The sequence below is a fragment of the Pseudophryne corroboree genome, chromosome 5 (genome assembly GCF_028390025.1).
Source record: "Pseudophryne corroboree isolate aPseCor3 chromosome 5, aPseCor3.hap2, whole genome shotgun sequence".
Classification (NCBI taxonomy): Eukaryota; Metazoa; Chordata; class Amphibia; order Anura; family Myobatrachidae; genus Pseudophryne; species Pseudophryne corroboree.
The window spans coordinates 794662551-794680003 of NC_086448.1; the positions used below are offsets into that span (position 1 = coordinate 794662551).

At 45.5% G+C, this 17453-nt stretch overlaps 1 protein-coding gene across 2 annotated transcripts in view; it reads right to left on the reverse strand.

Moving 5' to 3' along the window:
* Positions 1-17453, reverse strand: part of LOC134928552 (scinderin-like) — a 122681-nt gene that overhangs the window by 5040 nt on the left and 100188 nt on the right. For both annotated transcript variants that reach the window (XM_063924427.1, XM_063924428.1), the window contains exons 11-15: positions 17210-17380; positions 15606-15783; positions 13730-13851; positions 12294-12371; positions 10381-10441 (exon numbers count right to left, since the gene is read on the reverse strand). In XM_063924427.1, coding sequence (XP_063780497.1) covers positions 10381-10441; positions 12294-12371; positions 13730-13851; positions 15606-15783; positions 17210-17380 — 610 coding nt within the window. The remainder of the gene's footprint in view (positions 1-10380; positions 10442-12293; positions 12372-13729; positions 13852-15605; positions 15784-17209; positions 17381-17453) is intronic.

A 17453-nucleotide genomic window follows, 5' to 3' on the forward strand; every position in this document is an offset into this window, starting at 1 on the left:
CAGGGTTGAACCCGGGACCGTCCCGGGAAGCTGCCAGTGTAAACGGGTATACCGGGTCAAGGCGACCCAGCACCCGTTCTCTTCATAGGAGGAGGCGGTGCTCGGAGAAGCTTATCTCCAAGCACCGCCTCCGGGAGACTCAGCGGTGACGTCACTGACCCGGCAATATGCCGGGTCAGCCCGCTAATGTGAAAGGGTCATTCCCGGGAATGTGTCCCGGCAAATATACCGGGACACATTCCCGGGAATGACCTTTCCTGCGAGTGTAAAAGGGGTTTAAGAGGCACAAGTGTGCGGCACAAACACCTGGCCCATCTAGGAGTGGCACTGCAGTGGCAGACAGGAGGGCAGATATATATATATATATATATATATATATATATATAAAAAAAAAAAGGCCCCAAACAGCACATCATGCAAAGAAGAAAAATAATTGCAATGAGGTAGTTGTATGACTAAGCCAAGCAACACAAACACCTGGCCCATCTAGACGTTGCACTGCAGTGGCAGACAGGAGGGCAGATATCAAAAAAAGGCCCCTAACAGCACATGATTCAAAGAAGAAAAAAAGGTGCACCGAGGTTGCTGTATGACTAAGCTAAGCAACACAACCACCTTGCCCATCTTGTCACGCAGTGGCTGAATGTCGACAGTGAGCCGCAATTGTACGGTCCACTGACAGCATCTCCAGCACGCTCCAGTCACTTTTTGAAAAAATCTGCCATTGGTGGACTAATACGGCAGTACCCCCGGACTCATACAGCAGTGTCACACAGGATAGCACTTTTCAAAAACTAGGCCCCAAACAGCACCTCATGCAAAGATGTCGAAGAGGTGCAATGAGGTAGCTGTATAACTAAGCCAAGCAACACAAACAATTCCAACTGGAATTATACGTCCAAATCACTGGGATTAATTGGCAAGATCACTGTAATTAATAATTATAAATCACTGACATTAATTGGCAAAATCACTGTAATTATACGTCCAAATCACTGGAATCAAATGGCAAAATCTCGCTATCGCCTGCCTAGTGAAGTGGAATCTAGATGGGATTTGGTACTGGGGACACAATACCTCCATCAATTGTCTAAATCCCACTGCACTAATGGCGGATACCGGGCGCACATCTAACACCAACATAAGTGTCAAGGCCTCAGTTATAAGGGCTTCCATCATCATGTGAAGCTGAACCACTAGTCATGAATATAGGCCAGGGCCTCAGCCGTTCCTTGCCACTCCGTGTCGTAAATGGCATATTGGCAAGTTTACGTTTCTCCTCAGACCATTTAAATTTATTTTTTGGGGTCTTTTTTAGTGATGAGCGGGTTCGGTTTCCGAGAAACCGAACCCCCCCCGAACTTCACCCATTTTACACGGGTCCGAGGCAGGTTCGAACCTTCCCGCCTTGCTCGGCTAACCCGAGCGCGCCCGAACGTCATCATCCCGCTGTCGGATTCTCGCGAGATTCGGATTCTATATAAGCAGCCGCGCGTCGCGGCCATTTTCACTCGTGCATTGGAGATGATAGGGAGAAGACGTGGCTGGCGTCCTCTCCGTTTATATAGTAGAAGACAGTTGATTTGATTGGTTGTTTATTGCTAATTGTGGGGAGGATTGGGGAGCAGCTGTTAGGAGTACAGTGCAGAGTTTTGCTGATAATTAATAAGTGACTACCAGTTTATCCGTTCTCTGCCTGAAAAAAAACGCTCCATACCATATCTGTGCTCAGTGTGCTGCATGATATATCTGTGCTGAGTGCTCACACTGCTTAATTGTGGGGACTGGGGAGCAGCTATAGCAGGAGTACAGTGCAGAGTTTTGCTGACAGTGACCACCAGTATACGTTGTCTGCCTGAAAAACACTCCATATCTGTGCTCACAGTGTGCTGCTTTATTGTGGGGACTGGGGACCACCAGTATAATTAATATTATATAGGAGGAGTACAGTGCAGAGTGCACTGCTGTACCTACCTCTGTGTCGTCACTCGTCATCCATTAAGTATACTATCCATCTACATTATATACCTGTGGTGCATTTTAGACTAGTTTAGCAGTTTGCTGACAGTGTCCACCGGTATACTATATATAGCAGTACGGTAGGCCACTGCTGTACCTACCTCTGTGTCGTCACTCGTCATCCATTAAGTATACTATCCATCTACATTGTATACCTGTGGTGCATTTTAGACTAGTTTAGCAGTTTGCTGACAGTGTCCACCGGTATACTATATATAGCAGTACGGTAGGCCACTGCTGTACCTACCTCTGTGTCGTCACTCGTCATCCATTAAGTATACTATCCATCTACATTGTATACCTGTGGTGCATTTTAGTTGTGCGCAGTATATATAGTAGTAGGCCATTGCTATTGGTACTGGCATATAATTCCACACATTAAAATATGGAGAACAAAAATGTGGAGGTTAAAAAAATAGGGAAAGATCAAGATCCACTTCCACCTCGTGCTGAAGCTGCTGCCACGAGACGATGAAATGCCATCAACGTCGTCTGCCAAGGCCGATGCCCAATGTCATAGTAGAGAGCATGTAAAATCCAAAACACAAAAGTTCAGTAAAATGACCCAAAAATCAAAATTAAAAGCGTCTGAGGAGAAGCGTAAACTTGCCAATATGCCATTTACGACACGGAGTGGCAAGGAACGGCTGAGGCCCTGGCCTATGTTCATGGCTAGTGGTTCAGCTTCAAATGAGGATGGAAGCACTCATCCTCTCGCTAGAAAAAAGAAAAGACTTAAGCTGGCAAAAGCACAGCAAAGAACTGTGCGTTCTTCGAAATCACAAATCCCCAAGGAGAGTCCAATTGTGTCGGTTGCGATGCCTGACCTTCCCAACACTGGACGGGAAGAGCTTGCGCCTTCCACCATTTGCACGCCCCCTGCAAGTGCTGGAAGGAGCACCAGCAGTCCAGTTCCTAATAGTCAAATTGAAGATGTCAGTGTTGAAGTACACCAGGATGAGGATATGGGTGTTGCTGGCGCTGGGGAGGAAATTGACAAGGAGGATTCTGATGGTGAGGTGGTTTGTTTAAGTCAGGCACCCGGGGAGACACCTGTTGTCCGTGGGAGGAATATTGCCATTGACATGCCTGGTCAAAATACACAAAAAATCAGCTCTTCGGTGTGGAATTATTTCAACACAAATGCGGACAACAGGTGTCAAGCCGTGTGTTGCCTTTGTCAAGCTGTAATAAGTAGGGGTAAGGATGTTAATCACCTCGGAACATCCTCCCTTATACGTCACCTGCAGCGCATTCATCATAAGTCAGTGACAAGTTCAAAAACTTTGGGTGACAGTGGAAGCAGTCCACTGACCACTAAATCCCTTCCTCTTGTAACCAAGCTCCTGCAAACCACGCCACCAACTCCCTCAGTGTCAATTTCCTCCTTACCCAGGAAAGCCAATAGTCCTGCAGGCTATGTCACTGGCAAGTCTGACGAGTCCTCTCCTGCCTGGGATTCCTCCGATGCATCCTTGAGTGTAAAGCCTACTGCTGCTGGCGCTGCTGTTGTTGCTGCTGGGAGTCGATCGTCATCCCAGAGGGGAAGTCGGAAGGCCACTTGTACTACTTCCAGTAAGCAATTGACTGTACAACAGTCCTTTGCGAGGAAGATGAAATATCACAGCAGTCATCCTGCTGCAAAGCGGATAACTGAGGCCTTGGCAGCCTGGGCGGTGAGAAACGTGGTTCCGGTATCCATCGTTAATTCAGAGCCAACTATAGACTTGATTGAGGTACTGTGTCCCCGGTACCAAATACCATCTAGGTTCCATTTCTCTAGGCAGGTGATACCGAAAATGTACACAGATGTCAGAAAAAGAGTCACCAGTGTCCTAAAAAATGCAGTTGTACCCAATGTCCACTTAACCACGGACATGTGGACAAGTGGAGCAGGGCAGACTCAGGACTATATGACTGTGACAGCCCACTGGGTAGATGTATTGCCTCCCGCTGCAAGAACAGCAGCGGCGGCACCAGTAGCAGCATCTCGCAAACGCCAACTCGTTCCAAGGCAGGCTACGCTTTGTATCACCGCTTTCCAGAATAGGCACACAGCTGAAAACCTCTTACGGCAACTGAGGAAGATCATCGCAGAATGGCTTACCCCAATTGGACTCTCCTGGGGATTTGTGACATCGGACAACGCCAGCAATATTGTGCGTGCATTACATCTGGGCAAATTCCAGCACGTCCCATGTTTTGCACATACCTTGAATTTGGTGGTGCAGAATTATTTAAAAAACGACAGGGGCGTGCAAGAGATGCTGTCTATGGCCCGAAGAATTGCGGCCCACTTTCGGCGTTCAGGCACCGCGTACAGAAGACTGGAGCACCACCAAACATACCTGAACCTGCCCTGCCATCATCTGAAGCAAGAGGTGGTAACGAGGTGGAATTCAACCCTCTATATGCTTCAGAGGATGGAGGAGCAGCAAAAGGCCATTCAAGCCTATACATCTGGCCACGATATAGGCAAAAGAGGTGGAATGCACCTGACTCAAGCGCAGTGGAGAATGATTTCAACGTTGTGCAAGGTTCTGCAACCCTTTGAACTTGCCACACGTGAAGTCAGTTCAGACACTGCCAGCCTGAGTCAGGTCATTCCCCTCATCAGGCTTTTGCAGAAGAAGCTGGAGACATTGAAGGAGGAGCTAAAACAGAGTGATTCCGCTAGGCATGTGGGACTTGTGGATGGAGCCCTTAATTCGCTTAACCAGGATTCACGGGTTGTCAATCTGTTGAAATCAGAGCACTACATTTTGGCCACCGTGCTCGATACTAGATTTAAAACCTACGTTGTATCTCTCTTTCCGGCAGACACAAGTCTGCAGAGGTTCAAAGACCTGCTGGTGAGAAAATTGTCAAGTCAAGCGGAACGTGACCCATCAACAGCTCCTCCTTCACATTCTCCCGCAACTGGGGGTACGAGGAAAAGGCTAAGAATTCCGAGCCCACCCGCTGGCGGTGATGCAGGGCAGTCTGGAGCGAATGCTGACATCTGGTCCGGACTGAAGGACCTGCCAACGATTACTGACATGTCGTCTACTGTCACTGCATATGATTCTCTCACCATTGAAAGAATGGTGGAGGATTATATGAGTGACCGCATCCAAGCAGGCACGTCAGACAGTCCGTACGTATACTGGCAGGAAAAAGAGGCAATTTGGAGGCCCTTGCACAAACTGGCTTTATTCTACCTAAGTTGCCCTCCCTCCAGTGTGTACTCCGAAAGAGTGTTTAGTGCAGCCGCTCACCTTGTCAGCAATCGGCGTACGAGGTTACTTCCAGAAAATGTGGAGAAGATGATGTTCATTAAAATGAATTATAATAAATTCCTCCGTGGAGACATTCACCAGCAGCAATTGCCTCCAGAAAGTACACGGGGACCTGAGATGGTGGATTCCAGTGGGGACGAATTAATAATCTGTGAGGAGGGGGATGTACACAGTGAAAGGGGTGATGAATCGGACGATGAGGAGGAGGTGGACATCTTGCCTCTGTAGAGCCAGTTTGTGCAAGGAGAGATTAATTGCTTCTTTTTTGGTGGGGGCCCAAACCAACCAGTCATTTCAGTCACAGTCGTGTGGCAGACCCTGTCACTGAAATGATGGGTTCGTTAAAGTGTGCATGGCCTGTTTATACAACATAAGGGTGGGTGGGAGGGCCCAAGGACAATTCCATCTTGCACCTCTTTTTTCTTTCATTTTTCTTTGCATCATGTGCTGTATGGGGAGTATTTTTTTGAAGGGCCATCCTGTCTGACACTGCAGTGCCACTCCTAGATTGGCCAGGTGTTTGTGTCGGCCACTTGGGTCGCTTAGCTTAGTCACACAGCTACCTCATTGCGCCTCTTTTTTTCTTTGCATCATGTGCTGTTTGGGGACAATTTTTTTGAAGTGCCATCCTGCCTGACACTGCAGTGCCACTCCTAGATGGGCCAGGTGTTTGTGTCGGCCACTTGTGTCGCTTAGCTTTGCCATCCAGCGACCTCGGTGCAAATTTTAGGACTAAAAATAATATTGTGAGGTGTTCAGAATAGACTGAAAATGAGTGGAAATTATGGTTATTGAGGTTAATAATACTTTGGGATCAAAATGACCCCCAAATTCTATGATTTAAGCTGTTTTTTAGAGTTTTTTTAAAAAAACACCCGAATCCGACAAAAAAATTTCGGTGAGGTTTTGCCAAAACGCGTCCGAATCCAAAACACGGCCGCGGAACCGAACCCAAAACCAAAACACAAAACCCGAAAAATTTCCGGTGCACATCACTAGTCTTTTTACTGAACTTTACCTTTTTGGATTTTACATGCCCTCTACTATCGCATTGGGCATCGGCCTTGGCAGACGACGTTGATGGCATTTCATCGTCTATGTCATGGCTAGTGGCAGCAGCTTCAGCACTAGGAGGAAGTGGTTCTTGATCTTTCCATATTTTATCCTCCAAATTTTTGTTCTCCATTATTTTTTGGGAGTTATATAAGACAATATGCGGCACAGGAATGACTGAAATGACTGATGGCCAAGACACTACCACTGGTCTGTTGCAGCACAACACAACAACACTGTAAGAGACCTGTGGTTGTTGTTGTTGTTGTTATTATTATCATACGGCAGCAGTGGACATATAGCAGGAGCGTATATCGTCACTGGAATGACTGATGAACAGGACACTACCACTGGTCTGATGCAGCACAACACAACACCACTGTAAGGGACTTGTGGTTGTTGTTATAATTATTATTATACGGCAGCAGTGGACATACTGTATAGCAGCCACGTATATCGTCACTGGAATGACTGATGATCAGGACACTACCACTGGTCTGATGCAGCACAACACAACCACACTTTATACAGCTACTCTGGATATATGGCAGCAGAGAACACCAACACTGTGACTGGCTGGACTGATGCAGCACAATACACTGACTACAATGGACTAGACAGCACAACACAACCACACTTTATACAGCTACTCTGGATATATGGCAGCAGAGAACACCAACACTGTGACTGGCTGGACTGATGCAGCACAATACACTGACTACAATGGACTAGACAGCACAACACAACCACACTTTATACAGCTACTCTGGATATATGGCAGCAGAGAACACCAACACTGTGACTGGCTGGACTGATGCAGCACAATACACTGACTACACTGGACTGGACAGCACAACACAGCACCACTTTATACAGCTACACTGGATATATGGCAGCAGAGGACACCAACACTGTGACTGGCTGGACTGATGCAGCACAATACACTGACTACACTGGACTGGACTGAGCAGCACAACAGAGCACAAGACTCGCCACCCCACTTTCCCGCCCCCACACCGACACTGAACACTGAGGACACGTCCTCTTAATGCACTCTCCGAAACTGGAGTGAAAATGGCTGCAACACGCGGCTCCTTCTATGGATTCAAAATCCCGCGAGAATCCGACAGCTGGATGATGACGTTTTGCCGCGTTCGGGTTAGGCGGGAAAACCTGAGCCTGGCTCGAAACCGAACTTGGAAGGCAAAGTCTGGTAGGGTTCGGTTCTCTGAGAACTGAACCCGCTCATCTCTACTCAGTACTTGCTTCTGCTTATCACCGGCTCCTGAGCGCATTCCATCTGCGCTGAAGATACTCCGGAATCAGGGCCTAATTCTGCATGGAACGCATCTCACTTATGCGAACGACTTATGCGAATGCCAGGCATTTGCAGGGGCGGAAGGGGGCGTCACGGTGGCGTTAAATGGGCATTGACTCTACGTTGGGGGGGGCACGCTCCGGATAACTCAAGCCATATCCAAACCGTTTGCGGGGCGGGGCGGGCCGCGGCGGCTGCATGACATCACACGCAGCAACAAGAAACATGATGGGTAGCCAGCTGCCTTTGCATGTTTGCGGGGGGGGGGGGGGGGGGGGGGGGCTGGATCCGGCATGCTGAGCGTACTTGCTCTGTGCTGGGCGTCCCCCCGCCTGTCAGGGTAATGGATCGTAGATGTGCGTTTTTTCGCACATCTACGATCCATGCTGAATTCGGCCCTCAGACCACTTCTGCCAGTAGTCTACAGTTCCCTGTTGCAATGACTAATTCAGTTCAGCTAAGACCTTGATAATATTGTATATACCTCAGTGTGCCCACACTCAGCATTATTTCTATGTTATCGGACTGTCGCTGCCTGAGCAACGTTCATGGCTCCGGCCCTCAGACTTCTGTCTTCCCTGACAGGTTAAGCCTGACTATTATATTTCCACTGTGTCACAGCACTCCTGTCAAGTTCCAGTCTGAACACTGAACACTTGCTGTGTTTGCATCGTCCTGCAAAGCGTTACTTGTTCCGGCCTTTCTCTGCCAGCACTGCTGCAATCAGCCTATTTGCTAAACCTGCTGTGTCCAGCTTTGCACAGTGTATCTGTTGGTGCATACCAGACCCAGTGTATCTTTGACTATCAGCTCAGCACAGAGTTACCATTGGTTCCAATCAGACCATCGGTTTCCGTCCAATAAGTTATACCACCCGTTCCAGTAGGACCATTGGTTCCAGTCTGATAAGTTTCATCATCAGTTCCAGTCCAATAAGTCTCATCATCAGATCCAGCCCAACAAGTCTCATCATCAGATCCAGCCCAACAAGTCTCATCATCGGTCTCAACCCGATACAGATTCAGCATTTCCATCCAGTAATCTGATCCTTATCCAAGCTGATAGTGTCATTCATCCTGCCTAGCATAGTATCAGAAGACCCAGGCAGGGGGCCGCAACCTGCACGTCGGACGCAGCTGAGCCTATACCTCCTTGCAGGGGTTCCAAGTGAAGGCCGCCGGCGTGTTAGATTCCGCACCTCTGGTCTGGGTATTAGTCATCTCACTGGTCCTCACTAATCGCTCCATTCTGCCTATGCGCAAGACCTATCTCAAGCCTCACAGTTTCCTTCATCAGACTTCCACCACTTGTATACCAGTGTCACCACCGGGAACACAGAATACCCCAGATCTGACACTTTCAGTTATAGACCAATATCTGTCCAGCTGTGTAGAACTTGATGGGGCTATAGAATCTATTGAGTAAAGTCTGCCCGACGAGTCGACGACCCCCTCTCCCTCTCTCAGTACATAAAAGGGAAAATATATATGAAGGAGGGAAAGACAGAAGAAGGTTGTTAAAAATGAGAGATATGAAGGAAAAAACGCGGACAGACAGAAGAATGAGGGAGAGATACATAAATGGTAGAAAAAACAGAAGAAAACACAGTTGGAGCCATCGGACCACCAAGAACATTTTGTCGACATTTCCAGCCATATCAGCATCTCATCAGTGTCTAAGTGATGACTGTCCACATGGTTGATATTGAAATGACAAATATGTCAACATTATGACCATGTCAATATCAAGAATGTCGACAAAATATAGTGAACCCTAGCAGCACGGCCTGTGGATAGTGTTTCAAGAAGCACAAGGACTTGGCATCGGCCTACTACACAGAGTAGGGGACTAGCGCAAGGGGGAAGAGGGGGCTGTATGCTCCTCCGTCCCACATCCTAGCCCACTCCTGAACATGACTTTGTGCCCATGTAGGGCATATTTGTATGGACGTCTATCTGATTATCAGAAAGACCTGAGGAATTGGTAGTTTGTATTATCCTGGAGATTACCACAGCCTACAAAATGGCTGACTCCACCAAGTTCAGGCAATGCACACCCCAAACCACAAAATTAATTAATAAACCTCTACATAGGGACTATAAAGCAAAATGGTACAGTAGCTGTATAGCAACACGGTCAACCACTGCTAGAACTTGACTCAGACTACTAGGAGCTATAAATAACTTGCGATATCTTATCTGTCAGATGGGTGACCAAGGGCACTGCTGCTAAAGGCCGATTACCGGACATTTTATGTGAAATACACTTTGCTTAAGAATCTTGTGGTGTGAGATGATGCAAAGAGGATATGAGATCTTCAGGACTTCTTAAAACCTTCATCAGTATTAACAAACAGTACGGACTTCAATACAGTACGTATTGCGCTTGATAAAGTTTATTTGATTTTTTTCTTTAGATTTTGCATTTAACTGCACCTGTCACATTACCTAGAGGAGGCAGCCATTTTGTGTCCTGAGCCAATGTTCCCAAGAATGCCGATTGTCAATTCAAATCGGGGCTGGCAACATCACTGAGGTATGAGACACTATTATTTTTTTTAAGGTGACAGACTCGCACAAAATTCCCGCACCTCTGGAACTCGAAGGATATTACATTTAGCCGATTATTTTACAGGACAAATTTTTTTAGGTTTTTAGAATGGATTTGTAGCAATTTACAATGCTAAGCCAAGACAGAAGTAAAGTGAATTACCTGCTACCAACGATTCCTTTTTCTCAACATCATTGGAATCAATTCCAATCCATAGAAATATCTATAGAGAATGATCAAATACAGATCTTATTAGTTATATAAGAAACACCTACAGTATAATGGACAAGGATGCATTTTAGTGACCAACTTGTAGAAAAAAAAAAATGTTTATTATTAATCAAAATTCTGACTAGTCCCAAATCTGGTTCTGGCAACATACTGTATGCCTCTTTATCACTGTGCTACAGTACAACACAGATAGATAGATAGATAGATAGATAGATAGATAGATAGATAGATAGATAGATAGATAGATAGATAGATAGATAGATAGATATACATATTTACAAAGAAATGAACAACACTTTTTTGACCTCCATTTCTGTAGGTTACCAAGGGGGAGATGAACCAAGCCTTGGAGAGAGATAAGAGTCTGGAGAAGAAAGTGGCGAAGTTTCCTAAAACACAAAATTGGTGTAATGGTTAGCATTACTGTCTCACAGCACTGAGGTCATGGGTTCAATTCCCACCATGGCCCTAACTGTGTGGAGTTTGTATATTCTCCCCAAGCTTGCGTGGGTTTCCTCTGGGTACTCCGGTTTCCTCCACAATCCAAAAATATACTGGTAGGTTAATTGGATCCCAACAAAATTAATTCGAGTGTGAATGTGTGTGCGTGTATATCTGGTAGAGAATATAGATTGTAAGCTCCACTGGGGCAGGGACTGATGTGAATGGCCAGATATTCTCTGTAAAGTGCTGCGGAATACGTGTGTGCTATATAAATGACTGGTAATAAATAAATAAATCAGCTTCTAACAGTCGCAAATGACAAATAAGCTGACTGATTATTTGTGCATTAGCTCTCTCCGTGGCTTGATACATCTCCCCCCTACTCCAGTGGTGAATTTCCCATTAGGCATGTGAGGCATGTGCCTAGGGGCAGCACTTGTTGGGGGGTGGCACCTGGCTGCTTGTTTTAGTACTGTCAGTCCAAAACTTACCATATGCTATTTGGAGTGGAGTGTAAAAGAGTAGGACATGCCCCTGTAAGTTGTCCTGCTTAGTAAATATGCATACATAATGAATAATAAAACAAAATGTCCTAGTTAGTGGCTTTTTTTTATTATTACAATACATTTCTGATCATCACATGAGGGCTTGTAATAACCAATCAATGAAAATAATAAAATTAGGCAGAGGGGCCGCCGTTACTGTTGTGCCTAGGGGCACTGTGACCCCTAAATCCGTCCTCGCCCTACTCTTTAAAAGAATTTCCACCTTCAGATGACTTTAATTTATTGTATTTTGCATGTCCTTTTGCAACTTTTACTATATACATAGGGGGGGAATTCAATTGGGCGCAAGGTTTACCACGGTAAAAACCTTGCCCCCAATTTTGGATTACCGTGGGTATGCGCACTCCTGATAAAATTTGGAAGAGGGTATTTACATGCTAAAAAATAAAGTTACCTATATATGGAAAGAAACCCCAGGTATACGCATACCTATGTTATTATTTTAATCAGTTTACCCTGAATATTAACCAGAGAAGCAGGAACATTTCTCCACTGTCTTCTCAAACACACCTGGCCCAGCCCAGTGTTAATGATTTCCTTAAGTACATGCAGGTAAATTGCAGTAGCCTAAAGGACTAGAATAGTAATTATCCCACGTGATGATCTCACACAGGTAAATCCTCTCACAACGCCAAAAGGCAGATCTAGAATGTAAAGCTGAGTCTGGCGCCATCTGCTGGATTCATTCTGATCATAAATCTATAGTTTTGGGGGTAAATTGACTAAGCTGAGAGCTCCACAGGGTAAAAAGAAAATTTAAAATGACCTCAATTATTATTATTATTTTTTTTCAATTTTAAATTTCACAGAGAAGCTTCGTAAAAGACCATTTACCTGTTCCCAGGTATCCAACATCATTACATCATCTTCTGCCAGGTCTTCCTGTGTAAATTCCCCTGGCACCTCCTCGACCTAGTGCAAATCACATCAGATCAATATAGTCACAAACATATTGGAGGTTGCAATATGTACAGAAAATAGAATACAAAAAAAAAAAAATTGAAAAAAAAAATGTAAGAAAGTTGGATTCAATCCTAAAATGTTTTATGTATTAATACAAAGAGATTAGCAAAATATTTAATCAAATTGTGCTCCCAATTCCAGAAAGTGGATGGCAGGAGCCGGTCCGCAAGCTCTGATTGGCTAACGCCGCCGGAGACCGGACACACGCTGCACTGCTGGCAGCGCTGCTAGTGCTGGCAGCGACGGTGAGGGGAGGGAGAGATGCTACGCTCTCTTCCCCTCACATTTCGGCGTGACAGGGGCGAGTGGGGCATGATGCCCTGGACGCCGCCACCCTCTTCTGGGCCTGCCAAGGCGCCCAGGGCACATTCCCCACTAGCCCTATCCTAGTTACGTCTCTGATCTTAACATAGCAGAATTACTAATGAAAGCAATTTCCTTGCAGTTTCTGAGTAGCTCCAGACCTACTCCTAGATTGCAATCACCTCAGTCCGTTTAGTTCCTGGTTTGACGTCACAAACACGCCCAGCGTCCGGCCAGCCACTCCCCCGTTTCTCCAGACACTCCCGCGTTTTTACCTGGCACGCCTGCGTTTTTTAGCACACTCCCTGAAAACGTCCAGTTTTCGCCCAGAAACACCCACTTCCTGTCAATCAGCAGAGCGATTGAAAAGCTTAGTTCGCCTGGGAGTAAAATAGCATAGTGTTGTGTAAATTTGCTTAGCGCGTGCGCCCTGCGGTGCATACGCATGCGCAAAACTGCTGGATTTTAGCCTATTAGCAATTCTGCTAAAATTAGCAGCGAGCGAACAACTCGGAATGAGGGCCCTTAATTTGTTCTTTTTTTCTACTGTTAAGGATTAAACATGTCCCAGAGGGATACAATATATGCTTCTAACAGACAGATGTGCTATAAAGAGCGTCTGTAAGCAGTGTATTTCGCCCATAAGACAACATATAAAAAAATACCAACAATCTAAAAATGATTAGAATGATTAGTTGTGTTATTACCAATTTAGAGATAATATACTATTAAATAATGGGAGGGTTCTCCTTTAATTTTAAGCAAATACTCAGACCATAATAATATAAAAATATTAGGGCCCTCATTTATCAAGCCTTGGAGAGTGATAAATAGCACGGTGATAAAGTACCAACCAATCAGCTCCTAACTGCCATGTTACAGGCTGTGTTGGAAAAATGACAGTTAGGTGCTGGTTGGCTGGTCATTTATCACCGTGCAAATTTATCACTCTCCAAGGCTTGATAAATCTGGGCCGTGGTCCTTAAGATGTCAGTTCAACTCACTAGAAAGCGCCCAGTTCGGTTTGAACACCCAAAGAGTTTTGGTGGATGTTCTTCAAGTTGGGTTTCAAGTAGCGGGGAAGTCTGATATTCCTTTTTACCCCCGAGAGTTTCCCAGAATATATCTGTAGGAGGAAGACGTATTCATGATTACAGTATACATATTCATGCAATGCACTGCTGTCAGTCTCTGCCACTGCCCAAAGCAAATGCAGGTTACTAAGGCCGTGGACCTATTTCTGTTCTACTACACCTGTTATCCCAACAAACATATGGATTAGTGCACTATTATTATTTATATGGTGCCATAAGGGTTCTGCAGCATCGGCCAAGGGGATAAAATGGACAGCAGACTGGGAAGTGGTTTCTGGTTCCTAGGAGGGGCTTATTCTGTTCTCACTTTAGTGTTCAAAATATTGGGAGATAGGGGAAAGTCTTCATACTTTTATGTGCATTGCCGTCACATAGGCTTTACTGTAATTGACATGTATGTCCACAATATAGGCCGCCATTTTGTGGGCTTATTGAATATTCATGGAAACGCAGCCCTTCATTCATAACAGTAACAAATGGCCGTAGGCCATACTAGGCATCAGTTACATTGTTTATCCCACAAAATATATTGCATTGAGTACAGAATATACATATAAATCCTGCCCTACATTAGGAGACAAGCCACTGTGTCCAGGGTTGGACTGGCCCACCAGGGTACATGGGAAACCACCGGTGGGCCCTACTGCCTGGGGGCCCACCCCATCCTCTAGGGATCAGGTTTCAGACTGTGCTGTTACTAATCTAGTACATTATCTTGCATGCACTGCAGTATTTACTGTATATATTTATCTAGGGGACCAATAATTGCAAAATAGTTAGGCAAACTAATGTGGCGGCTGGACACCCCCCCTCTGGAGACAGGCCACACCCCTAAAGATGGGCCCCTACAACTGCATCCCCCCGGTGGGCCCTACATGCCCCAGTCCAACACTGACTGTGTCTATAAGCCATGTGTTGGAGGCATGACCACACCCCTTTGGGAATTTTGGTGATATTGGGGGTGTGACTGCATCTCTTTGGCAGGTCTGGGCCCGGTAGTTTGTGTTATGCCCTCTCGCAACCCTGGTAAACAAAATGCACATTGTCTTTTTACTGCAACCTGCAAGTAACACGCAGTATTGCAGCAGCTTTTATATTTCATGTAACCCCCATGATACCAGTATTTGCAATATTCAGGGCTGTTCCTTGATCTGGATTTACCATGCAGTTAACTTGCTCTCCATTGGCTCATACACTCCTCATACAAACTCAGGAGGTAGAGCGCAGGTAGGCCAATGACTGACAATTTACAGACAATGGGAGAGATTCAAATGTAAGAAAAGTCAGTTGGGTGTATGTCTGTTAGATAGGAAAAAACAGACTCCCAACTGACTTTTCAAACATTTGAATCTCCCCCAAAGTGTTACACAAAAGGTGACATTTTAAAAGTAATTGTTGAATATGACACTTTTAGGTGTGTTGCAGTAGCGCTGTAACAGTGCGGCAGTGTGCCCTGTGCCGACCCCGCCCCCTAAACACATTTTATCAAGCTGTCACGCCTAAGGGGTGGGTCTGCCGGCTCTGATAGGTTAGGCCCAACTCTACTGGCTACAGGCCGCAGTTCCAGGCACTTTGCCAGCCGTTTGCATGTGCTGCGGTGCAGCAACGGTGCCGCCCCCAGGGACCAACGGCCCCTGCTCCCATACTCCTAGTTACAGCCGTGTTATACTGCTTAAAACGTTTTCACCTGGAATTGCTTTGCTCATCTGTCACAGCCTCTGATGTCTACAGAGTAATCACCTGTAACATCCCCCCCAATCATTTCTATATAGACATTAACACAAACCCGGTTCCTGGCCTTCAGCTACTTTTGTGCCTTTATATTTCAGAACTTTGACCAAGTACTCTGCTCCCTTTATTTCCTCCTCATTGGCCCCTTTCCCAAGCCACATAATAGCCGAGTTATTTTGGAATTTCAGAACGAAAGCATCATTGGCGTTCAGCGAGCTGGCATCCGCGTCAACCTGGAGAACAAGAAATGGATTCAATGTATAGGAGACATACAGTATATAGGAGACCAGAAACCTCCACATTGTAGATGTTAGGGATTGCTCCCTCCTTTGCACGGTTTGTGGTTTGATGATAAATGAATGAGCACAACACGTATGCTTTCTCCGTCATTGGATGTAATACACAGTAGTCTCCATTCTTTTCCTTCTCTTCATTATCCCCGTGCCATCCGCCCTAACACCCTTCTGCATTGTGCCCCGTCCTGGGTGTGCTGGAGAAGATCTATACTGTCCCCACAAGGTCAACATGCATTAAATCAACAGGGATAAAATGTCAACATGTTAAAGGTAGACAGCGGGGTAAGGTCGACAAGTACGAAAGCTTGACAGGGTAAAAAGGTCATCATGACAATGGGGGATCAGTATGATTTACCGGCGGCCGGGATGTTGGTCGTCAGTATACCGATAACGGCATTCCGGGCCGCCAGTATGCCGGCAGCGGCACAAGTGCGAAGGGTATCCTTTGCGGACTCGTTGCGCTCGCCACAGGTTCTATTCTTACTCTATGGCTGCCGTGGACACACACGAGTGGGAATAGCCCCCGGTTCACCGGGATTACGGCTGTCGGCATTGTCAGCTGTGGGGATTCCGTCGTCAGTATCCTGACTGCCGAGATCCTGACAATCAGCAAATTAACAGCATCCTAAAAATGGTATACACAAAAAGGTCGACACAAGGTTTTTTTTTTACGTTTTTTGGGTGCCATTTTGTATGTACCATATCTAAGCACAATTAGTGGAAACATGTACCCTCGTGGGCGTGCTTCGCTCGACATGCTACGTTACAGGTTACTATTCCCACTCGCAGTTCACTTGGATAGTAAATCAAGCAAAAGTTGGAAAAATGTAAAAAAAAATAATAATAATTGGTGTCGACTTTTGACTGTCAATCTTGTGTACAGTATGTTGATCATTTGAGGATTGACGTGTTGACTGTCGATTTAGACACTATCGACCTATACATTGAACCATCCTATCCCCTCCCTTGAAATGGCATCACATGACATCTTGTACTCTCCCCTGGCCCAATCCCCTCTCTTCTTGAGCCCTCACTCGTCTTCCCTGGGACCCTCTATCCTGTCCCTGAAAATCTCCTGCTCTTCCATCCTAAGGTGATAAGAAAGTGTGCTAGTCTCTTATCTGATTGTAACAAGACTTGTTCAAAATAAAATCAAGATGAACAATACACTTTATGAACTATTTCATTTTTTTTTTATTGTAAATTAATTTCATTATGTGAAAAATACTTGGCACAATTGAATTTTTCCCAGAAAAAACACCAAACACCCCACCAGATTTAGCATTTTCAGACACTAATTGTCATTTTGTGGACATAAGGTAACTCTAGACATGCCACATTTTTATTTATTGTACTTTTTTACCTCATAGATCCTTGTAATGGACCCCAAGTTCTTTCGCACTTGGAACAAGCGCACAGGGAGTGGAGGAACCTGGCCTCCCTTTCTTGATGTACCATCTTGGTATACAATAAGTGGCTTGTCTTTAAATATAGCCAGTAAATGGGGTGGTTCTTTTCCTTGGGAAACTCGAGTCTTAAAAGAAATGGAATAATATTACTCTTTCACCTTGTATAACAAATAGGTGATATTCTGCGGTATGTGATCC